Source organism: Ceratotherium simum, chromosome 7, assembly GCF_057802395.1.
Source record: "Ceratotherium simum simum isolate JZ-2026a chromosome 7, ASM5780239v1, whole genome shotgun sequence".
In the NCBI taxonomy this organism is placed as follows: domain Eukaryota; kingdom Metazoa; phylum Chordata; class Mammalia; order Perissodactyla; family Rhinocerotidae; genus Ceratotherium; species Ceratotherium simum.
Window position 1 is genome coordinate 81,130,333 of NC_141906.1, and position 25,961 is coordinate 81,156,293.

At 39.3% G+C, this 25,961-nt stretch overlaps 1 protein-coding gene across 2 annotated transcripts in view; it reads right to left on the reverse strand.

Moving 5' to 3' along the window:
- The window catches only part of PRDM10 (PR/SET domain 10), a 96,559-nt gene that overhangs the window by 36,590 nt on the left and 34,008 nt on the right, over positions 1–25,961 (reverse strand). For both annotated transcript variants that reach the window (XM_087433931.1, XM_014793743.2), the window contains exons 3-9: positions 24,392–24,556; positions 22,374–22,433; positions 11,583–11,808; positions 9,311–9,552; positions 7,572–7,775; positions 4,397–4,469; positions 2,005–2,122 (exon numbers count right to left, since the gene is read on the reverse strand). In XM_087433931.1, coding sequence (XP_087290057.1) covers positions 2,005–2,122; positions 4,397–4,469; positions 7,572–7,775; positions 9,311–9,552; positions 11,583–11,808; positions 22,374–22,433; positions 24,392–24,556 — 1,088 coding nt within the window. The remainder of the gene's footprint in view (positions 1–2,004; positions 2,123–4,396; positions 4,470–7,571; positions 7,776–9,310; positions 9,553–11,582; positions 11,809–22,373; positions 22,434–24,391; positions 24,557–25,961) is intronic.

The following is a 25,961-nucleotide window of genomic DNA, read 5'->3' on the forward strand; positions in this document are numbered from 1 at the left end:
CCCCAGGTCTTGATTTCCTCTCACTTTATTACTTTCTCTGATTCTTTCCTCTAATGGAAACAATTGTTTTGCTAATACACACTTCCTAAATTTCATCTTTGCCCTGTATATGGCTCAAAGAGATGTCTTAAATTACTCAGAAAAAAGGAGCTATAAATATTCCAAGCACTGACACCATTTTGCTACTGAAAATTCTGAAAGCACAAACACATCTCTGAAATGATGTGAGCAATGCAGATAGGACAGAACACGCTAAGCCTTGGAGTGTGTTCCTAGAGACCAGATTCCATTCCTTCCCTCTTTTCCCCTTGCCTCACCACTCATTCCTTCCAAGAACGCTGGCTAGATTCAAAAGAACTTTCTTGTTTTACTCTAAGCTTCTGGAAGGTCAGATCAAATTTCTAATTCAACTGTTCCATCAACATGCCTAGTAAACACCAAATAAATTGTATTCCCTTTAATAGGTTTCTAAGATACAAAAATTCCTTAATAAAAGGGACTCAGAAAGTACGTCATGAAAACCTCTTTTAGAAGATGTGTGTGGGAATGTGTATAAAATTAATCTTCCACTCATCTATTTAACACTTCAACAAAAATTATATATTTTTTCCAGAAACTTTTAAAAGACTCTTTACTATAGAAAATTCTGAACCTAGGCAAATGTAGAAAATAACATAATGAGCCTAATGTACTCGTTACCCAGTTTCAACATTTATCAACTCATGGCCAATTTTATTCCATCTATATCCCCACTACTTTGCCCACACACATACCCATTAGATTATTTTGAAGTAAATCTCAGACATCATTTCATCTGTAAATACTTCAGTATGAATCTCTAAAACATAAGGACTCATGTACAAATATATCCTCCAACCTCACTAGCATCTCCAACCCAATCCTTCTGTCACCTTTTTGCAGTCCTATGTCCTCTTGAAATTTTATCTCCCCTTCTTCCACACATAAACTCCAAAGCCATTCATTGTAATCACTCCCTTGTACGTGCTTGTTTCCCATCCCCACTGCTGTTTCATTACTCTTGCTATGCTGTATGCTCTTGGCAAAACCACGACCCTGTGCACTCCTTTTCCCCGCCTGCTCTGCCCTAGCACTCTTGCAGTGATGGAAGCTGGAGAACAATGCACAGCCAGGCAAGTGGTCTCACTTTAATCTCATGACCACGAACCTCAAGTGAGCTCTTAGTGTTGCAGGCAATCATACCGTACTGCCCCTAGAACATTTACTTTCTCACTTTCCTAAATGCCATTTCACACCATCTCCTCTCTTTCCAAACCCTATAAGAGTTGGCAACACTACATCTGTCCCACTGATACTACCCTATTCCAAACCACTCTCATTCCTGACCTGAACTACTGAAATAGCTTCTAACTAGACTCCTTGTCTTCACTCTTGCTCCAATATAAGCTAAAGTGCTATTTTTTATTTTTATCCAGTGATGTTGAAAAATTTAATTCACATCACAATGCTCCCTGATCAGAACCCTCTAAAGAATTCTCATCATACTTAGAATAAAATCCAAATCTCTTACCATTACCCATAAGGCCTTACATGATCTGCCGCTGGCTACAATTCTATATAATTCCTATATGATTCTTCTTCATCTATCTTTTTGGTATAGTGGAATTAAACACATGATTCAGTTTGATAAAGGAATCCTACTACTGAAAAAGTTTGAAAATCAGAGATGCAGATTATTTCAAAGGTGTATGCTATCTCAGAATCCCTATTTCAGAATCTCTAGTTAAGAGAGATTTAACTAAGGTGAAAGGATCTCCCATTGCTGGGTACTGGTTTTGCTGGAAAAGGGGTAAATAGTAAATAAGGACAGGGGAAAACAGGAAACGACCGATTAGAGATTTCCCTCAGCAGCCTACCTAGGTGTGTGCGCACACACACAGAAACACTCATTAGTTTATAGACAATATAGAAATGATTCTGGACCTTTAAAAAACTAACTTTGTGAAAACTTCCCCCTCATTATACCTGCTAAACACATCCAGTTTCTCATCATGAGAATTGAGATGCTGTTGCAACTGCTCTGAGCTTATAAATCGGCGGTTACATTCATAGCAGGGCCAATTCTTCTCTTGCTCTCGAAGAACTGCAGTCACAGGAGAGAAATCATAAAGGCTGATGATCAACAGACACCAATAAAACTCAAATGCCCAGTATCCCTGCCATTCTCATCACACTGTATCCCAGAGTTCATAAACATACAGTGCCTGCTATTTGCATTACTATTTTGCTATAAAATCAAAGGCTAAAGTTAGAGAGGTGGTTTTTAGGATCTTATTTTCAGTTATATTCATGTAAGACATCAAGGGGAAAAAAACCCTCTCCCACTCCCCAATACATACACACACACACACATACACACAACCTCACCACACTGGAAAGACAGAAAATGCTACAATGGAAATCTGTATTCAGATACCCTAGTGATTCGGATCCAAGTTTCATAATCTGAGGGTATATTTCATCACAAATAACTTGAAAGTCATTGCCCAATGTAATCACTTTAGCAAAATGTTCAGAAGTATCTACTATAGCTGATTATATGCATACCCTATGACCCAGCAATCCACTCCTAGATGTACCTCCAACAGAAATACACACATATGTTTGCCAAAAGACGTGTATAAGAATGTTCACAGTTGCACTCTTCATAACCGCCCAAAACTGGAAACAACGCTGTTGTATAATAAAGAATATGGCTGGCTTTTGTCCCTGGCTCCTGGCAAATAACCTATAAATCTTTGGAATTTCCCAAGTAATAGGAGTATCTTTGTTATTCATGGTGGTCTCTGACCATACCTGAGTTTATGCTAAAGAGATGACTCAGGATGGGGGCTGCCTGAGCCAGAAAGCCCAACCATTCGATTACACAGCTGGGGCTTTGAGCCAGGTGACATCAGCCAGGGAGGGAGCGGGAGCTGGAGAGCAAGTTCCATCATGTGGCCAGTGATTCAATCAATCATGCCTACGTAATGATGCCTCAATAAAAACGCTGGACACCGAAGCTCAGGTGACCTTCCTTGGTTGGTAATCATACATCAGTGTGCCAGGGAGGTGACACAGCCAAAGGACATGGAACCTTCACGTTTGGGACCCTCCCAAACTTTGCCCTAAGTAGCTCTTCATTTGGCTGGTCCTGACGTGTGTCCTTTATAATAAAACTGTAATCATAAGTATAGCACTTTTCTGAGTTCTGTGAGTCATTCTAGTGAATTATCAAGCCTAAGGGGGTACTGGGAACTCCCTAAATTGTAGCTAGTTGGTCAGAAGTGCAGGTGGCATGGGAACTCCTGAGCTTGGCTGGTGTCTGAAGGGAGGAGAGACTTGTGGAAGACTCTGCCCTTACACCTGTGAAATGTGACCTCACTCCAGGTAGTTGATGTCAGAATTGCACTGTGCAACCGAAATTTCCATCTACAGTAAAATAGATAAATGAATTATGGTACATTCATACAGTAGAATACCAAACAGCAATGAGAATGAACAAGTTACAATAATACACAACAATATGGATGAATCTCACAAACATAATGTTGAACAAAAGATGCCCGGAAGCCAAAAGTATATATATATCACATAATTCTATTTATATAAAGTTCAGTAACAAGCATATTGTATCTGTGGTATTGGAAGCCAAGACATTAGTTACACTTGGGAGTGAGGGGAAGTTGGAAGAAGGCACAAGGGGACCTCTGCGGCACTGGTCATGTTCTGTTTGTTGATCTGAGTGCAGGTTACACAGGTATGTTCACTTTGTGAAAATTCATCAAGCTGTATAATTTGTGCATTTTTCTGTATGTAGATTATACTTCAGTAACATTTACTTTAAAAACAAAGCCATGGGAAAAAAAAAAAACAAAGCCATGGGCCAGCCCCATGGTTTAGCGGTTAAGTGCGCACTCCACTACTGGCAGCAGGGGTTCGGATCCCCGGCGCGCACCGATGCACCACTTGTCCGGCCAAGCTGAGGCCGCGTCCCACATGCAGCAACTAGAAGGACGTGCAACTATGATATACAGCTATCTACTGGGCCTTTGGGGGGAAAAAAAAAAAACAAAGCCAATGCCTGCCTTGCTATGTCCTCAAAGGTGATTAAAACTAGATAGGGATCGTTCTCTGATCTAGGTTCTAATTTAGGATCTGGAGGTTTTCATTACATTAAATACTATTTTCCAGCACTCATGAAAGAAATGTAAATATGTCATTGTCATTTGATCCTAGAATTAGACAGAGATGTAGCTCTAAAAAACCTACTGAAATATCTTCTTAAATACACTGATATGAAAAAATTAGAGGTTGCATAAAGATGTAACATATACAATTTAGAATTCCTAAAGAAAATGTAAAAAAGTCCAACCACCTTTCCTTTCTTCCTCAGAAATGTCATGAATTTTCTGGTTCACGAATTCAGCATAGGACGCAGCATACCACACCTGCAAGAACCAAGCACGTGGTCAAACACTAAAGGACATCACCAGGTGTTCTCTGCACACTTACATTCTTTCTCCTGCTCACATAAAGCAATCCAGGCTTTTCCACAGCCCACGAAAAACAACCAACCAATCAAAAAAATCGCACTGTGAGCCAACCACCCCTTTAACACCAGTCTGCAGGTGGTCAGTCAGGAAGCCCATTTGCCAAGACACACTGCATGTTTTTTTTTCCTTTTTAAAAAACTATTTTTGTTATTAGAACAACTTCACAAGAGATAATATTAATAATGTCTTCATCTAAATAAAACATAGCCTCTTTTGATTCTTTATCTGTATTTAATGACAGGTTTTTACACAGCTGTAATCACAGTGGCTTCCACCCCAACATGTCACCACACGGCTCTTACTAGGGTCATCAATGACTATTTCAGGGCCGGCCCCGTGGCTTAGCGGTTAAGTGCGAGCGCTCCGCTGCTGGCAGCCCGGGTTCAGATCCCGGGCGCACACCGACGCACCGCTTCTCCAGCCATGCTGAGGCCGCGTCCCACATACAGCAACTAGAAGGATGTGCAGCTATGACATACAACTATCTACTGGGGCTTTGGGGAGAAAAAATAAATAAATAAAATCTTTAAAAAAAAAAAAATGACTATTTCAAATACTACCATGCCCTCCTGAGTCTCTTCCTCCCTCCTACCCCACTGGCTGCTCAGTCTTCTTGTCTTGCTCTTCTTTTTCTCCCTAACTTCTAAATATTGGTGTTCCTCACAACTTAGTCTAAGTCTGAGGCCTTCTTATTTTTCTGTAAGGTGATCATATCCATTTCCAGCCAGCTCTATGCTAATGACTCCCAAATTAATATCTCCATCCCAGATCCTCCCTCTCTGTTCCCTCTAGGCACATTCTACTGCCCACCTGATATTTTGGATCAGCTCAAGCTTAGCATGTCCAGAACTGAATTCTAGATGATTCCCTACTCACATCCCTTACCACTGCCTATCTTCTCCATCTCAGTAAATACTCTACCTTCCACCCAACTGCTCAGACCTGACACCTAAAAGGTGTCTTTGATTTCATAGTTTTCTTCTGTAATCCTTTAGCAAGAACTACTGATTTCCCAGATATTCTCCACCTCTGCTCCTCCCACCTAGATGCAGGCCAAGATGAGCTCTTGTCTGGATTATGACCTGGCCTTCTAATGAGCCTCCTCTTTTCTATCTTGATCTCTCCAATCCATTCTCCACACAGGAGCCAGAGTGGTCTTCTTAAAACACAATCAGATTTCATCATTCCCACGCTTAAAAGCCAGCACAGCTCCTTGTTTCAAAATAAACCTGAAATGCTCAATGTTCCAAAGGGCTTCATGGTCTAGTCCCAGCTCTTATCACTCTCCCTCCGCTACCCTTCAGCAAGAGGGCATTACAAGATTCTAATGTAGCCAGCTCTATCTTTGTTTATAATTATTTTCTCAGACTAGTTTTCTTTTTTTTTTTTTTAAAGATTTTATTTATTTTATTTTTTCCCCCCAAAGCCCCAGTAGATAGTTGTATGTCATAGCTGCACATCCTTCTAGTTGCTGTATGTGGGACTCGGCCTCAGGATGGACGGAGAAGTGGTGCCTTGATGCGCACCCGGGATCCGAACCCGGGCCACCAGCATTGCAGCGCGCGCACTTAACCACCAAGCCACAGGGCCGGCCCATCTCAGACTAGTTTTCAAAGATTAGGTTTACTCAGCCAAGAACATTTTTGCCATATACTGCCAGAAATATTCTATAAAATAGTGCAATTCTGTAACAAATGTCCCTATTTTTTAACTCCTCACATTCATTGTACTATATCCATATTTTTTGCTAATTTAAATTAATAAAAATAGCAACTCATAGCTGTTTTGGGGTTTTAAATTATCACCATTAAAAAAATTTAACATTTCTTTACTATTTGATTCTTCCTCCAAATAAGGTCTATTCCTGGTATTTGTCTATTTGTCCAGCTGGATGTAGTGAGGTTAGAAGAGGTGTACAACTTTCTCTCAGCTTTATACTTAAACCGTTTAATGTGTATTACAAATATTTCACCTATTCTGTTGCTTCCTTTTTATCTGTTGTTCTGGTTGTTCATTATATTGAACTATTATATTCTTATTTAATTGTTTCTGTCTATCTTTATCTTCACAGTTCTATCTACTGCTTATTTAAAAGAGAAAATAATCTCCTTTCTACAGTTAAGAAGTATTCACTTCAGTTTTTTCTTATCAAGAATTTATTGGGATAGATGGTGTGAAATGTGAATCTCGTTTTACATATTTTCTTCAGGGTTCATGGATTATCTAATTCATGGTTTCAAAGACACAGGTTTGGGATAGCTTTTGAACCAAGTCTAGGTCTTTGTTCTCCCCCTAAAGAGGTACCTATTTCTCACTATTACCACATTTAGGCACTGTGCAATTCAGTGTTCACGTACTGATACAATCATTTCTCACCTATTTTTCCTTTATATCAGGAAGCTATAGAGTATTTTGACTCCCTCTTTTGGCCATGTTCCTAACATAGCTTTAAAAACAAAAAAAAAAGGAATTTTCCTTTAGAATCACAGCAGAATTTTCATTATGTCATCAAGAATTAATATGTAGACAAATTCCTATAGAGAGTTATCCCGGAAAAATATATTCCTGAAATCAGAAGTGAGTGCATAGAATTCTTTGGGTAAAATGAAGTATTCAGATAAAGAAAAGAATGCTGAGTTCCATTTTACAAGATCTTCTGTTTCCTAACTAATTCTTCTTTAGAGTGTGTAAGTGATGTTAAGTGACTCCATCTTTAATCATTCCATCACAAATACCAGTCTATTACCCAAAACAGCTACTTCCGTACCCCTGAGCCTAACACCTTCAGGCAGGCCTTGGATAGACCCAAAAGTCAAACACTCTTCATTCTGTTTTACTTGTGGGATTACTATAGGTGTACAGTACACAGATCAATAAGTAAGTGAATTACAAGGAAAGGACCAATTTTGTAAGAATCTTACTTTAGGGGAAAAAAAGTAGGAAAAGCACTAAATAATGACTATTCCTAGCAAAGGCATCACTGACCCAGCACTGTACCTTAAGCTCCTGCTTGGGTTCCACATTCTTTATTGTTGTGTAATACACATGGTGGCCGTACTGGTAAGCCACCAGGTTCTGCTCCAGGTGATTCTGGGCTGGACGCACAAACATCATCCAGTTACAAAGGGTCTCATCAGACAACTCAAACCAGAGGTCCTCATGCAGGTCTCTGTCTTTCCTGTCCCCTTTATCAAGAGAAACCTGGAACCAAAGAGAAAGTAAAAAGCCACACCAAAAACAAATAAACAAACAAAACCTTCAATATAATATGCATTAATTTCATAATATACAAAACACTGCTCCTTAAATTAACCACGTACATATGCTGATTCTTCTCTTTGTATCTTAGAACGACACTGGAATCGTGTCTTGCCAAATGTAAACAGGAAAGGATACTTTCTGAAGACTCACCTGTCAGAGAATTGCCTGGCTAAACCTAAAAGTTAGCAACCTAACTGTATAGCTTCAGTTGATGTTTCATCATTAACTAACACATCAAAAAATGTTACAGGGCCGGTCCCGTGGCTTAGCGGTTAAGTTCGCGCACTCCACTATTGGCGGCCCGGGTTCGGATCCTGGGCGCGCACCGACACACTGCTTCTCCGGCCATGCTGAGGCCGCGTCCCACATACAGCAACTAGAAGGATGTGCAACTATGACATACGACTATCTACTGGGGCTTTGGGGAAAAAAAAGGAGGAGGATTAGCAGTAGATGTTAGCTCAGAGCAGGTTTTCCTCAGCAAAAAGAGGAGGATTAGCACAGACGTTAGCTCAGGGCTGATCTCCCTCACAAAAAAAAAAAAGAGAGAGAGAGAGAAATTTAAAAAAAAAAAAAAATGTTACAATAAAGCCAGAGAAAGGCAAGCAAAATACTCTCTAGTTCATTACAACTTGTTTCCTTTTGGGATTCAACTACATTCATTTATAATGTGTAGCCTGGTGATAGGTATTTCTCTTTACAAAATAATATTCTTTCTTAGAGATCTTGAGCATCACCAAACAAAATCTCCCCATGACAGCCTCCCCTGATTTCTCAAAAAGTACATCCCAAATATTCTCCCTTCCAAACCGCCCTTTCCTGGTCCTCCAGAGTGGCTCTCCAAGAAGCAGACAGCACAGGGGTTGGATAGAAGCAAAACTATCAAATGCAAGGGGCAGAGATCAGTATAAATATACTTTAACATATAGTGAACTATTCTTTAACAAAAGATTCGGCAGGACAGACCTGTTTCAAAAACCGAAAAGTGGTTTTCCTGAAAACATTATTGGCTCTTAGCAGATTACATGAGTCTACATAATTCTCTTTGTATTCCAGTCAAAATTAGTTTAAAAAAAAAAAAAAGCTGTCAAAGCCCCTATTATGATTTGAATTGTGTCCCCCACCCCAAATTCATATGTTGAAGCCCTAGCCTCCCAGTAGCTCGGAATGTGACTGTCTCTCTGTTGTTTAAGCCACCCAGACTCTGGTGGTTTGTTATGGTAGCCCTAGCAAACTAAGACAGCCCCTAAGAATGACACCTTTCGGAATTACTCATATAATGCCTTGGGGGACTAAAACTGCAATCTCCATTTTACTGGTGAAAGAGAAAAAGTTTCCATTTAAAACAATTTAAGCACAGAAAGAAAAATACTAGCAAACAACTGCTATGAAATTGAATTAAGAGACTCAGTAGGGAAATACGTGCCCCTTTAAAAATTATTAAGAAGAGTGAGTTATGATAAAGCACAAATCACCTTTAAATGAATATAACAGTCTTTCAGCTCGGACTCCCTGACGAGGGGTCCCTCCACTGGGCCAAACTGGGTGCGCTTGGGGATGCGCCTTTTGGAGAACACTCCTCCGAGGAACCTGTCGATGTAGAGGACCAGGGGGAGGCTCGCTCTCGCCCTCGTGAGCACAGGCCGGTTGGGGATGGGATGCAAGGGGCCATGCTTTGGGCACACTGAAGAATGTGCATTATTACACTCCTCACACCCTGCAAAAGAAGAAAATCTTGAAGTCAAATTCCTCAACAGGACTTAATCTCATGTAAAAAGTTCTAACCTGAAAAAATCCCCAAATCTAAGTTTTCAAGCCAAAATTCAATTAACTCTTACAATTACACTACCCATTCAATTGTAATATATTAGCTTTCATAGACCAATAAAATCCTATACTTTTCCTTTAAAAGCAAGCAGAATTAGTTTATGCCTGCCAAAAATAATATACAGGCTGTGACTTATTTCTCTACTGGATATTAATTTGAATAGTGGCCACTAAATTTACAAATCAATTATAACATGTCTGAAAAGAAAAAAGAAGAGCTTATTATGCTAAATATTGCAAAATCTGATGAGATAAAATAGGTGAATTTTTGGGGTGGGCCCGGTGGCACAGTGGTTAAGTTCACACACTCCACTTCAGCAGCCGGGGGTTCACAGGTTCGGATCCTGGGCGTGGACCTACGCACTGCTCATCAAGCCACGCTGTGGCGGCATTGCACATAAAGTAGAAGAAGATGGGCACAGATGTTAGCCCAGGGCCAATCTCCCTCAGCAAAAAGAGGAGGATTGACAACGGATGTTAGCTCAGGGCTAACCTTGCTCACAAAAAAAAAAAAAAAATAGATGAATTTTATAGTATGTAAATTATATCTCAATGAAGCTGTTTTAAAAAACCTGACACTACTGTTTAATCAGTTTCCTTAAAGGGAGTTACAGAAGCCTCATTGTCTGGGCATGTCTAACTCAAAGAGAAAAAGTGCTATACAGTTTGAGATTTCAATCCATATTGTGTGAAGATAACGCTAAAACGAATGAATTTAGCATCCCATCCTTCATTCACTAGGATGACACAATTAGCCCAGCCCTGATAGGACATATATTTTAGCTCGTTCTAGGAGTGATCAGTTTGCACTAACCGTCCACACTCACCCCAGTAGCACCCATCTGTAACCACCTGACAGAATTAGATGGATATAGCCACAAAACAGAGAAAAGGGACAGGACCACACAGAGATCATACGCATGACCCTTAACAAATTTAATTAACCAATCACATTTTATCCCACTCTGGCTGTGTGATGACCTGACTTAGGAAATAGGTATTTCAATTCCTACAATTCTCAAGTAATGGAGTTCTACTTTGTAATTATATTTATAAGATAAAGTGACTTTATGTGTATTCGACTAAGGAGTTGCCTTGAAAACTCTGAATTCAAGGAAAAACAAAATGTGGAAGTTCTCTATTGAATACAGAGCTAAACACTGGCCCCATGCAAATAGGCTTTACCACCACCACCCAGAAGGTCCCAGGAGAAATTCAGTGAGACCGCAAAGCTCTGAATAGCCTCGGTAACTCAAATAAATGAGATAAGAACTTTGCCACATAAACATGAAAATCGCTGGAGAGAAGCAATGATTCGGTAGACGGAGGCAGGACCCCCCAATCCCAAACAGGCAGTACAGAGAGCCAGTAAGTGCTGTGGTTAACCGTGGACACACTGGAGCCAGACCACCTGAGTTTGAATCCTGACTCTTGCAACAACGGAGCACGACCTTGGGAAAGCTACCTACCTCATAAGACTGTGGAGAGCATTAAACGAGTTAGAAAATGTAAAGCACTAGTGCCTGGAATATAGTAGGCATTTTTAAAAGGTTATTATGAAGAGAGGTAAAGCAGCAGAGCAAATTTGTTCAAGCTGACTCGGCTGAATAGTCTAGGACTCGACAAACTTCCCTCAGTGGTTTGGTAACTCAAGCTCTGGTGGCAGAGACTCGGGCTCGATGCCTGACCCACCACTCACCCCAGTGACACTGAGCAGGTTGCCCCGCTTCTGAGCTGCCACTCGCTCGCCAGTCACGTCAGAACTAAGGACAGCATGAGTGCCTCCCCGACAGGCTGCTGTGAGGACGGAGCGAGATGCCGCACGCAGAGCAGGGAGCAGCGTCTGCACACAGGACGCCCTCAGCAAACGTTACCCACGTTCCCGTGTGCACACACTCACGAGAAACAGCTCGTACTCACACAAGTCGTGAGGGTCAAAGGGCCGAGGTGGATCTGGTTCCCAGTCATCCAGGTCTGTGTCTTCACCATCTTCTTCCTCATCTTCCTCGGTATCCTCATCCTCATCCTCATCCTCTTCCTCTTTGGCCTCCAGTCTACCCATAGGGTTCTGCAGAGTTGCCAAAGGGTCTGACCCATCCACACTCTCAATTGAAGGTAACACCTGGTTATGCACTGGTAATGAGGCCTGGACAAAGTTTAATCAGAAAGTCAGCACACGTTGACTTCTAGTTAGCTGGTACACATGCACACACACAAAATGCAAGGTTTTGGTGGCAAACATTCTTCACACTAGCTCCTTTCAAGGCCCTGGGGAAATGATTTCCCTCTAGAGGCTGTAATGAGGAGTCTGACTTCATTTTTGCTCTTTCTGCCCTACATCTAGGAAGCTGATACAAAAGCCTGGGTGCTCCCTCCTTTGGCCCAGGCAGGAGTTTCAAACCCCGCGTGCCCGACCGCACGCCTGGGAACCCTCGCGCTGACCCCATCCCGTAACCTCAATAAAAGCCCGAGATTCTCCTTTCCTTGCTCTCTCAAGCTATTCAAACCTGCTTGAGAGGCCTGCCCTGTCTCCCCAGAGACTGCAAACATGTACGTAATAAGCCTTTTCACAACCTCTTGGTGCATGTGTGGTGTCTCTTGCAAATAAGACAAGGTTGGGTCACATATTGGGTTAATGCTACCTTTCTAAATATAGTGGCAGAAAATAAACGGTACCTTAAAAAGTTCTCTCACCTCCTAAATAAGTATCACGGAGTTACATACTACCCCAGATTCCTTTCACCCAATCTTAATTCTCTTGCCCAGTTAGCACCATAAGACATACTCCAGCCATGTTCCCTCCCTCCCCTTACTATTCAATACATAAAGCAAGGTTTTTAAATGCCTGCTCTTTTTCTTTATCTTTGCCTATGTTGTTATCCTTGCCTAGAATGCTCTTCCCTCACCAATCTTCTAAACCCTCTCACGTTCCAGTTTCTCCATGAACCGTCTCTGACTGCTCCAGCCTCCCTGACTCTCCTCTGTTCTGATCCCCACAGCAGGAAACTGCGCTCTACAACATCACTCAGCCTCTGCGTCAACGCTTCATCACCGCACAAGACAGCCCGAATCATTCCCCAAGAGCTCAGCAGCGGTTTCTGTGAAGTCAAGATCTCCCTGTACGTAATTCCGTGCATTGGTCAGGACCTACGACCTTCCTCTCGAGTGACACAGAGTAAGTGTAACCCTTCCGCCACATGAAGACAGTGCTTCAAATATTTCAAAACCAAAAGCCCCTAATTCATGCCATCGTTTTTCACATGGCCAATCTCCCAGATCCCTCATCATCCTGTTGTCTTCATTTATTCCTCAGTGGATCCCACATTTTTTATGAATCTAGCTTCAGATTGCACTAGCATTTACGATAGCCACTGTTCTATGCTGACCCATTTTGAACTTGCAAATAACTAAAATCCCTGGTTCTTTTTTCCTCTCATAGAGTGCTATCAAACCATTTTTCCCTTCTTCAGGACTTAAATAGCTGATTTTACTTAAATGGGGGATTTTGTACTTATCTCCATAAATATCATTTTATTACTTTCTCCGTTCTTCCAGTCTGCCAAGATCTTTCGGAATCTTGACTCTGACATCTCACCCGTTACCTGTCCCTCCCAGCTCTGTATCCATCGACAAACACCATCGACTTTTCAGTGAGTATGCATTTTCATGTGAGTCCATCTTGCCTCTCCAACTGCATCTCAGAGAAGTAGACCGTGGGCTTTGGAGTCAGACAGATTTGGATTAAAATCCTCGCCCCACAACTTAGCAAGTTAATATACTCCTCTGAACCTCAGTTTCTTTATCTGTAAAATGGACATAGTAATACACACCTCATAGGTTGTTGTGAGGATTAAACAAAACAACGTACATGAGGCCAGTAGTAGAGTGTGTGGCATTTAGTAAGTGCTTGGTATTAATAATAATAGATTACTATTATCACAAGTCCTTTAAGGACCGATATGACATCACATACTTCCTCTACAACCTTAAAAGACTGCTGAGCATGTGATAGGTATTCAGTGAGGACTAGTTTGTGAAAATATTTGGCCCTTTGGGAAATGACATCAATCCCTTTAGGCTTCTAAAGGCACTCTGCTGCTATTCACAGAAACATCCTTTTTCAATTGTGCATCTAAGTCTAAGAACTACTTAAACTCTCTAAAGAAACAGTATTGTCTGTATTTACAGAGCCTGACTGCTACAGCAGTGTAAGATCATTGCCCAATACTTGAAACACTCAGGTTCCAGAAAGCAGATCAAATCAGTTCCCTCAAATAGCATATGCGTGTTTTCACATGCATTCATGTAACCCAGGAGTCCAGACTTTGACATGGCACTCCACCTCTGGAGCTGAGGGCCTTGTAGAAGCTTTATACGGGAGGACGACATTCTGGGAGATGCCTCTGCTTCAGCTCCAATAAAAGCAGAATAAGATGCCCACGGAGGTGAGGACTCAACAGGAAAAGAGCAGGGGGTTTCTGGCAATGACACTGCATTTGCCACCTCCCCTCTGCATCCTCACCTGATCCTGCAATGAAGTTACTTTGTTTCCACTTGCTCTCAAGAGTGCAGTTTCAATATCACCCTTTACTCTAAGCCACTTATATTTTATGCCAGCATTAGTGATGAATGTTATCACACATTGAACAAACCAAAGCATATATCCACCTCTACTCCTCATAAATTCCTTATCTCTTTGCAGAGCCAACCTAAAAGAATAAATTTGGCAATTGAGAGTTATTCCAGCAAAGCTGTGATGTATTTTTTCCCAACAGATGCTGCTAGAAAGACTGGTTAGGCAAGGTTACCGCTGGCTTCTCGCCACTGCTGAGGAAGCTGACATTAAAACAGTACCAATAACCTTCTCCTTCCTCGCACTGGAACCCTCCTAAAAGAATACGGCAAAGACAAGACTTGACCCCTTCAGCATTATCTTGAAGGACTGATGCTAAAGCAGAGGTTGAACGCATACCAGAATCAGGCAGACTACTGTTGAAAACGGAGGAAAAGAAATCATGATAATCTTTTCTAGGTGAGAACTGTATATTTATGGACAGCAGAGACCTCAACACACAGTAGGCATGCATTAGAAATTTGTTTAAGTAACAATTCAAATTCAACTGACATGTACTGAGAGCTAGGCATGTATTTAAATTTCTTCGAGGCCAGAATTTAAGTGGCACAACTTAAACTCCCCTCAGTGGCATTGATGAATTCAGATTCTGACTCTGCCCTGCCTTTTCCACTACGTCACAAGGGCCCCTACGGAGTTAAGTCCATTCAAGGAGAGCAGCAGAGAAGGTAAACATCACACACACCTTGAATACCAGAGCGACAAGGTAACCACACCTGCTCAGGAGGCAACAGCCAGGTAGTAAGGTGGTGAGCAATGTGTGCCAATTTTACTTAAAGGAAAAGAGTGAGAAACAGAAATATTTTAATCCTATGGATTTAGTCATGCACAATAAAACATGGTAAGAGGAAAAAGAATTTGTTAAACCCATGAAACCCTTTCTCCTTCCCACTCAATATCACTCTCTGTAATTATTTCTGAAACTACATAATGCATTTCAGGATACAATTTATCTGAGATGTAAAATACGAAACTACACTGGACAGCAGCAAACACAACAGAATGCTTCTGGATTCCTACTGAGACCAATTATCAGTGCAGCATATTCCCTTCTCAGTGTGTGGGGAGCCACACATGTTCATTTTCAGAAACAAGGAGACTGAGCTTCTAGGTCTGGAGATTATCGGTGCCTATCTTAAGGACAATGGAATACATATATGAAAAAGGCTTCAAATGGATTTTGCCATCACTAAAAACAATTGCAAATAGGAATCTGTTTGCTAAGAAAAAAAAAATGTATCTATCATCTGTGTTAAATCCTCACTTCAACTTTCTCTCCAGAATTTATCCAGGTCACAGAATAAACTGATTATCACTGAGGTGTTACAGCCAGAAATAAAAACCGTGCTGGTTGAAAGGAAAATGCAAAAGAGAAAGATGCTAAAAGCCAATAGTTATACTGCCTCATAATTCCAGGGTTCATAGAGCTTTCTGAGAACAACTCTCCTTTTGTACAAAACATGAAACAAGTAGATTGTTTCTGGAGATTGGAGAAGATGAAGGGCGCTTTGAGGTGCAAATGGCAACAAAACTTCTAATTAAAACCATGCCTTAATATTAAAACAACAAAATACCATTTTGCCTATCAGATTGGCAAAATCTTAAAAGAATGCAAATACCCAGTGTGGCAAGGGTGTGTGGAAATGGGCATTCTCATATAATGTAAATTTTTTCAGCATCTGAAAAGAAATTTAGAAAATCTTATGAAAATAACTGTCTATTTATAATGACAAATTTCAAACATATATCAAATAAAAAGAAGAGTTTAATAACCTCACATACCCATCATTCAGATTCAACAATTATCAACACATGGCTAACCTTATTTCAACTCTTCTCCTACCCACTTTCCCCCTCACTAGATTATTTTGAAGCAAACCTCAGTAAATATCTACTACTGTAAATACTTCAGTAGGTATCTCTAAAAGAAAAGGACTTCTGTATTTTATATATTATCATACCTAAAAAATTAATCATTCCTTAATATCATCAAATATCCAGTTAGTGTTAGGATTTCCCCAATTTCTCATAAATTTTTTTACAGTTGGTTTGTTCAAATCAGGACCCAACAAGGTCCACATATTGCATCCGACTGATATGTCTCTGAAGTCTCCTTTAATCTGTAAAAATTCCCATTCCTCTTCTTTGTCTCCACATTTTATATGTGGAAGAAACTAGACCATGTGTCCTACAGAGTTTCCCACAGTCAAGATTTTGCTGACTGCATCCTGTGTGTGTTTTAACTTGTTCCATTTTGTCTACCATGATTCCTATAAGCTGGTAGTGGAATCTACAGACTCGATCAGATTCAGGTTCAATTTTGGAGGAGGAATACTTCATCATGTGGTAAAATGCCATAGGAGGTACACAATACCGGGAAGCCTATAATGAATGGTTCTCTCTTTTTAGTAATATTAACAATATTCAGAGGGTTAAGTCGATCCATCCATTAGAAAGTGCCTCATCAGCTTTTTCCTGATGGTTTCAGACTACTGTTAATAATCATTGCCTAGATCCATATTTCATTAGTAGATGAAAAATGGTGATACTCTAAGCCAATCACCCTCTCTTTATTTATTAGTTGGAATGCTTCCATAAAGAAATTTCCCTCATCAAGTAATTGTTTACCTGAATACATTCAGGGAGAAAGGCTGGATTCTTTCCCATCAGTTACCAGTTTTTCGAATAATGTGGTGGTCCCTCACCCCTCACATCCTCAAATAGTGACCAATGAGCTATTTCCTTTAATATCAGTATGTAGATTTTAACATCTAATGTGTTTAAATCTATTATAGACATTTTCCTTTTTTTATGGGTCAAATTGTCCCATTTTGGCCCCTTCAAATTAGATCATGAGTTCTTTCCACAGACCCTAGAACAGAAGTTTTTACGAGCTTCACTGCATTCTGATAAGACAAGATGTTTCAGGCACATCTTATACATTTCCTGCCCCAGAGCTAGAATCTGCCATTTCTCTAAGTGGCCCTGATTGCTTTTACTGGAATATCGTATTTAGAGACCACATCAGCTCATTGCTACTGGACTGATGATTGTATCTAAACCTTTTCAGTGGCCACAACTAGAAAAGATGTTTATTAAGAGAAAATATATCATGAGTTCATACTGATATTCTAATTCAAATTTAGGACTCTGGGTTTTTATTTAATTTGTTTGATTTTTATACTTGTATCTTTTTTAACTTTCACAAAAAAAATCTTGGTTCTTAACGTTAAATGTGAATAACTTTTGTCTCTATCATTTCTCTTTGGGGAATTTATTCTACAGAAATAACCTGATATGATATCTATGACAGTGTTCTGTATAGTAGCCAAAAAAAAAAAAAAAGAAATAACCCACATCTGAAACAACAGATGGAGAATATAAATAATAGTTCATCCCTATAATAGAATACTATACAGTCAATAAAAATGATGATGTAGCTTTTCAGGATGCTATTAATATTTTGGTGGTGAACATGATGTAATCTATGCAGAAATAGAAGTACAATGATGTACACCTGAAATTTTTACAATGTTATAAACCAATGTTACTGCAATAAACAAAAAATTAAAAAAAAAAAGAAATAACTATAAAAAAATAATAATAAATAAATAAATAAATAATAGTTCATCCCTATAATAGAATACTATACAGTCAATAAAAATGATGATGTAGCTTTTCATGCTATTAAAGAAAAATATATATATATCATCAAGATGAAAGATGAAAGCTACTTTTTTTCCTGTTCTTTTCGATTGAGATATAATTGACATATAACATTATATTAGTTTCAGGTGTACAAAATGATTTGATATTTGTAGAAAGCTACTTTAAAAGAAAAAAAATCAAATACTCTGGCTGAATATACAACGGACTTTTGAATAAATATGCAAAACCCCAAACAAAATATTTATAAACCAAATCCAAATCCAGATATATTTGAAAAGGATCAAGTGGAGTTTATTCCAGAATTCAAGGCTGGCTTAATTTTTAAATATCAATTAATACAATTCACTATATTGATAGAAAAGAGGAGAAAAATCTCAACAGATTCAGAAAAAGCCTTTGAAAAAAATCAACATCCAGGAACAATAATCAACATCAATGAATAATAAACACTCACTAAAAACTAGAAAGAAAGAGAACTTTCTTAATCTGATAAAGAGTATTCTTTTTACAAAAATCCTGCACTAAACATCATTCTTTTTTTTTTGTGTGTGAGGAAGATCAGCCCTGAGCTAACATCCTGCTGAATCCTCCTCTTTTTTGCTGAGGAAGGCCGGCTCTGAGCTAACATCTGTTGCCAATCCTCCTCCTTTTTTTTTTTTTCCCCAAAGCCCCAGTAGATAGTTGTATGTCATAGTGCACATCCTTCTAGTTGCTGTATGTGGGACGCGGCCTCAGCATGGCCAGACAAGCGGTGCGTCAGTGCGCGCCCGGGATCCTAACCCCGGGTGGCCAGTAGCGGAGCGCGCACACCCAACTGCTAAGCCACGGGGCCGGCCCTAAACATCATTCTTAATAGCGAAAGTTTTTCCTCTGAAAGCGAGAAGGAAAAAAAGGAAACCTACTAGCACCACTTCTATTCGAAAATGTATTAGAGATCCCAGCCAGCAGACAAGGGGGGAAGAAAAAAAGAAATAAAAATAAAAGATAGAAGAATTGCGAAGGATTGGAAAGAAAGAAAACTGTCACTATTCACAGACAACATGACTATCAAGAAAATCAAAAATAAAAGTTAGATAATAAAAATTTTTTAAATTATACCATTTATAATACCATCAAAACACACCAACTATCTAGGAATAAATCTATTGAGAGATGTGTAAGACCTCTACCCAGAGGACAATCTTTAACTTTTATTTTAAACTCAGGGATATATCATGTTCACAGATTGTAAGACTCAATATTATAAAGATGTTAATTCTTCACAAACGGATCCACAGATACAATGAAATTCCAGTGAAAATCCTGCAGGACTTTGGTGGAAACTTTCAAGTTGATTCTAAAATGTACATGGAAAAGCAAAGGGCCAAGAAACTCTTGAAGACAAACCAGTGGAGAACGGATCACACTCCTGGGTATATTTGGTATATTCATAAAACTGAATACCATAGAGCAATCAAAATAGAAGAAAAAAAAACCCACAGCTACAACCAACAACATGAATAAATTTCCCAAGCATAACGTTGAACAACAGAAGTCAGACAAAAGGAAACTATACTAGGTAATTCCATTTACATCAAGTTGAAAACCATGGAAAACGAATCTATGGTGTTAGCAGGCAGGAGAGGAGTTACCTTTGAGGAGACAGGGAGAAGTGATTAGGACGGAGCATCAGGATGGCTTTTAGGAGCTGGCAATGTTCTTTTGTCTAATCTGAGCATTGGTTTAGGGTGTGCTCACCTCATGATATATCATTGCGTTATATGCTTACAAATGTTTGCACTTTTCTATAGTATGTAATAATGTAATTAAAAAGTAAAAAAAAAAGAAATACCACAGTAAGGAAATATGGTAGATATAAAGGAAATTACACAAATACTTAGAAAAGAGCAGATATAAAAATGATTATAAAGAACATGTTAGATACGGCATGCAAAGAAGAGTCAATATACTCAGACCAACGTTCCTGAAAAGTGAACATATCAAATGAAACTGAAAATATTTTCAAAGTCCTAATAGATGAAAATGTTTCTGAAATCAAGTCTTAACCTATACATCAAAAGGACACACCCTGTCCTAGGAAATTCTGATCCATATGCTGGTGAAGTCATTAGACTGCAAAGAAAAACTTCAAGTATAGAGAAAGAATCAAACAGGCATTAAGATACAAAAGGAATGAGGAAAATAATCAAAATTAGACTCAAGATTTCTACAGATTAAATGCCAGTAGAGAATGGAGCAAAATTCTAAATAATTGTAGTTACTGAACAGAACATAACTACATTAGCTCTAATAATAATGCAGCTAACATGAACAGCGGAGAGGAAAGTGGGAGGAAATGGCGATGTGCTGACGCCCATGTCATCACACCGGGAGTTAAGGGCAGACCCACTGAAGCTCAAGTGCAGTTTAGGAAAACACGATGACTCCAACCTCTTTCAGTTTCACCTCAATTTCTTTTTCCTCTGCTAAACTCAAGTAAATTTAAGTTTAAAGTATTTAAATTAATAATAGCATTTAGGGCACAATGCCATTTTTCCCCTTGCTTGTTTATCTTTGTATGTCTGGAAGGATGTCTGGAATAATAGTTACCAACTGTCAAGTTAATGAGGATGTTTCTGGACAGAATTGTTTGTTTGGGTTTTTTTAATGTACTTCTTTTTGGTATTGCTTCAAATTTTTTTTTTTTTTTTTTTTTTTTTAGTGAGGAAGATTAGCTCTGAGCTAACATCTGTTGCCAATCCTCCTCTTTTTGCTTGAGGAAGATTGGCCCTGGGCTAACACCTGTGCCCATCTTCCTCTATTTTTTCATGTGGGATGCTGCCACAGCATGGCTTAATGAGCAGTGCATAGGTCGGAGCCCTAGATCCGAACCTGCTAACCCCAGGCTGCTGAAGCAGAGCGCACAAACTTAACCACTACGCCACCAGGCCGGACCCTCCTTCAACTTTTTTTGAGAAAAAAATCATCACTCCAAAAATGAGTGAATGAAATTAATCATCTATGAAAGACAGTCAAAGGCATTTCATTTTATTTTTTCCTGCCAACTTGCAAAAACTAATTAAATCTATCCATTGCTTCCCTGATGGAATCAATAAATATTCACAGAAATGGACATGGTTTGTTTTGTCAAGAATACCTAATTATTACAAAATTATTAAAATAAAATAAGTGCTACAGACTAAATGTTTGTGTCTCCTCAAAATATATATATTAAAACATAATCCCCAATGTGATGGTTAGGAGGTGGGGCCTCTGAGAGGCGATTAGGTCATGAGGGTGGAGCCCTCACAGACAGGATTAGCGCCTGCATAAAAGAGACCCCAGAGACCCCCATTCCCCTTCTGCAACGTAAGGACACAGCCAGAAGATGGCCCTCCAGGAACCAGGAAGTGGGCCCTCACCGGACACAGAATCCGCCAGCACCTTGATCTTGGCCTTCCAGCCTCCAGAACTGTGAGAAATAAATCTGTGGTTTATAAGCCACACAGTCTGTGGTATTCTGTTATAGCAGCCTAAATGGATTAAGACAAACTCTCATTCAAGTTCACAGACCTCACAAAATTGTAGATCACTACCAATCAAGAATAAATTCAACCATAACTGATAAGATAAAGACTCCTAAAAATTCTCTCTAGATTTCACAAATAATATTAATACAACTACTGTTTATTTTTCAAATTTAAAATGGAAGTATCCAAATCATCTACTAAAAAATTTGAAAGGCAGAAAGTGCTTACTAATGAGAATTTACTTGATAATGACTCATGACACTCAGTGGCTCAGCTAAATAAGAGTCATACTAGCCAACATGAAAATAAAACTATTTGGATTCATATTCAATTCAGAGTAAGACTGACAGTATCTAGCTTTCATACCTTATCATTTCACAACCTGGAAGAAAATAAGAAAGTCGCTCAAAGTCAAATAGGATACATTAGAAACATGGATAAAAGGAAAGGTTTTAAAAGAAAACCAAAAAGAATCTCAATTTTTCAGAAACTAGAATGAGGAAATTTGCCACCAAATTTATATGTTATTTAAGCAGGAATTTTTTCCCAATATTTCAAAATAGAACAAGTACTAAAATGTTTCCAAATTTCCAAAAAGAGACACTTCTAAAACTCAGGATTATTCTTTGGAACTTGAACCAACATCCAGTTGATATGCTTATTTTTTAAATTTCCCTGACAAATCACTTTTTTATGGCCAGGCTATTCCAATATATACTGATTGGAGTGTGTTACTGTTATGTTTTGCTTTGTTTTCATTAAAGGAAGTGGAGAACATTCTTAATATATGAGAAACAGACGTCTAGAGAATGCACAGTGCAGAGGGTTGGGGGGGCCACATTCCAGGGAACGGTAACATTCATAGTATTATCCCCAAACAGCAAAAAGGCAACGCGTTACCTGCTGAGCTGTAGCATCCTGTTGGACATAAGCTACCTGGCCTGGGTCTGTAAAGAGAGTCTAGACCAAAAAAAAAAAAAAAAAACAACTCATCAATAGATCTTTAGACAGCTCGCCTACACAGGAAAAATTATCCTACTGCTAAACACCAATTCTTGCGAGAGTTAACTCCCATATAGCTAGTAATACTCCTTCATTAATAAAGAAGACAAAGATAGTAATCTTACATTTAGCTAAAGCCTTTCATTCAGATGGCTCCAAGGAGATTGTATAAGCTAACCACCTCGATTGGGTAACATACTTCATGATCTTACTCCTAAGCAAGGCCTCTCTTGAGGTTGAACGTCACAGCTACTTAAAAGGCATGCCATGAAAAGGTAAAAGACATGCCGTGAACAAGAGTGCATACGTTCACACATAACACTGCCTATCACAGGAGCAGACCTGCGATTAAATGAAAACGGACGGAGACATACAGACATACAGAAGAGTATTATATATGCAAGGATTACAACTCTTTCAAATACAAACACACATTCATTATCAGAAGAGAAGTAGAAAGAAAATAAATTGAACTTAATGTTCCATAGATTCTCTTTTGGATAAAGCCAGTAAAATCATAATTTTTAAAAAGTTCTCATTATAAACACACAATAATTTGGGTCACAATGCAGCAAAGCTAACCAGAGAAGGAAAATCTTCAAAATAATTTTAGCCAGGGCAGCACAGAAAATCTCCAATCCAGAAAAATATTCTTTCCTCTAAAGCTTTTAAAAGATTAATTTGCCCAACTATAGTTACGTTTTGATTCCAGGGGAATGTGAAAGAGAATTTCAGCCAGTGTCAGATTTCTTAGATTTGACATTAAAAAAATATAATTCAGAAATTTAGTAACATAGTAATAAACTAAAAGTTGGGCACAGGACATTCTTTACATAAACTATGTGATCTTATTTTAATATAGTTTGGGCACTAAAACGAAGCAGAGGCATTCAAAAAGTACCATCTGACTATTTGGCAATTTCACCTTTATACAGATTTGAAAGGTATTAATTAGGTGGGTCCCATTTCTTCTTGGAAGTGATTTGAGCCTCTTGATTAAATATTGCATGAGGGCAAATTTTTATTACCAGGGTCCTACTACAAAAGTATGGAACTTTTGGGGCCAGCCTGGTGGCACAGTGGTTAAGTTCACACACTCCGCTTTGGTGGCACAGAGTTCACAGGTTCAAATCCTGGACACAGACTGAGGCACTGCTCATCAAGCCATGCTGTAGTGGCATCCCACATACAAGATAGAGGAAGATGGGCACAGATGTTAGCTCAGGGCCAGTCTTCCTCAGCAAAAAGAGGAGGATTGGCAACAGACATTAGCTCAGGACCAATCTTCCTCACACACAAAAAAAGCATGGAATTTTTTTTAATATGTTTAAAAGTGCTTTGTACATTGTAAAATAAAAAGTAGAAACTAACATTTATATGTTGGGGAACGTGTGTATCATGCATTTGGAAACTAACACTCCAAGTCACTGACAAAAGAATAAAAGTAGCTATAGTTGTACAGCTTTTACCTTCATCTCTATTACAGTCCTACAAATCAATAAATTATTAATAAATAGAGTTAACAAGCTGGTAGGACCCTTTGCTTACACATGTAACTGAAACAATCTGTATATTTTTGCTGACCCATCTTTGAATAAGCTATACAGAACCAAATGCCATTTTTGTCCTGGTTCTTGACACTTAGGAAAAGTAACAAGTTGATAATTTTGTCAGTGGTCACAGGGGAGAAGAACTGATAGGAGGCTAGTGATCTAACTCCTTCTTTCATTTAATTTAAATAAATAAACCATATCTTCCTCTGCCAAGTCAGTTGCAAACCCCTTGAGAGCACACATCTTACCTGAATATTTCCTGCATCACCAGCCCCTTGCACGGTGACCAGCAGAGAATAAACATAAGTAATTGGTGAATTAATTGGTTAATACACAAACTATACACAACAACCCTTCACATGCCTGCGCAGCTTCCACAGGATGGATGTACACCAGCGTATGCTCCGGGCCATCCACTGACGTGTAGGAGGCACCATCTGCCGTGTACACCACCTGCTGGGGAGGGCGAACCTGGTCATCGGTGTAGACGATCTGAGCCACAGTTGCAGCGTCTGGAACAAAGTGTACCTGGGGCAAAAAGCAGCAAGTATGTAGCGACTATCCTCATGGAACAAAGCAAATCTCACAAAGCTAGGCGGCCAACTGAGCACAGTACACATTCAAAGTTCTAAAATGTCCCCAGTGAAAGGAGAATGAGGACTGACACATCTTCATCTTCACTGAGTTAGCAACTCGGAAACAGGATCCAAGGACCTTGTCAGTGATTCACTGCTCAACATCAGGCAACTGATTTAAATTCCCCTTTGCCTCAAATGTCCAATGCAGATATCTCTTTTGGGGAGTAATGAGGGGGTGGTTAACTGATCCTGGAAGTGTGACTGAAGATTTCTGGTTGACAACATTACTAAATTACAAAATACAAATTATTCTGTAATGTGAAAAAATACGTCAAGACTCGAAAGCCAATTGCTCTCGACACATCATAAAAATTCACTTTATAACTAACAGTGCCTTTCAGCAAACACATTAAAACAGGATCACTTTCTTTCCTGCAAGTTCTTTCATACTCCAAAGCTGCACTGGAGGCTTATCAGTAAATGTTTGCTGAATCAATGAACGTAACAGAATTCCTTGCCAGCTAGGTAAAGATACACAAAATTCTAAGAAAGTACTTTTCAGGGGTTTTGGACAACTATTTCAGTTGTCACTAGGCTAAATAATTTTCTGTCTACCAAGAACTAAAGCAGAAACTGAATTCTGTAAAACGCTTCCTGAGTCGTCAGCTTTGGAGGTTTGAACTCCTGAAGGCTCGACTTTGTCACGCAGCCTGAAGCCTGATATGCTACAGAAGGTGTGGTAGCAGAGGGCTGACGCACATGTTTGGAGAGAAATAATTTATGTGCTGATACCAAAGTTGAGCACTCTTGGGTTGGAACCCTTACTCTTATACTGTGTTGGCTTTGGACCTTTTTTATTCAGTTTTCTCCCGTGGAGAATAGTAGATCCCAAAGCTAATTTAATTCCCAGAAAGAAACTTGGAGACCAAATGCAATCAAGCAACAGAAACAAAACAACCCCCCTTCTACACTAAGTGACGAGTCCAGCTTCTACATAAATTTGATTTGTCCATGAAGATATAGTTTGTATATTGGAAGAATCAGGCTTATAACATATTTGCGAAGTTTTAAGTGCTGCAAGATAATTTTGTGACTTTAGATTTGTTCATTAACATCAAAACCTTAGACTAGTTTCAGTGCTTAAAAAAGGCAAAAAACGTTTCCTCAAATGAAAAGTTAACCAAGCTTAAAAACTTGGTCTCCATCACTCACTATTCTGCTAAATCAGAATTCCTAGCAGGGAGAAGGAACGAGAGGAGGATGGGGTACAATGAGGGGTGCTGAGCTCTGCGGTCTACTGTCTGGTTGCCCACAAATGGGGACCCTGATCACACAGAGTGCCATAAACATATTTT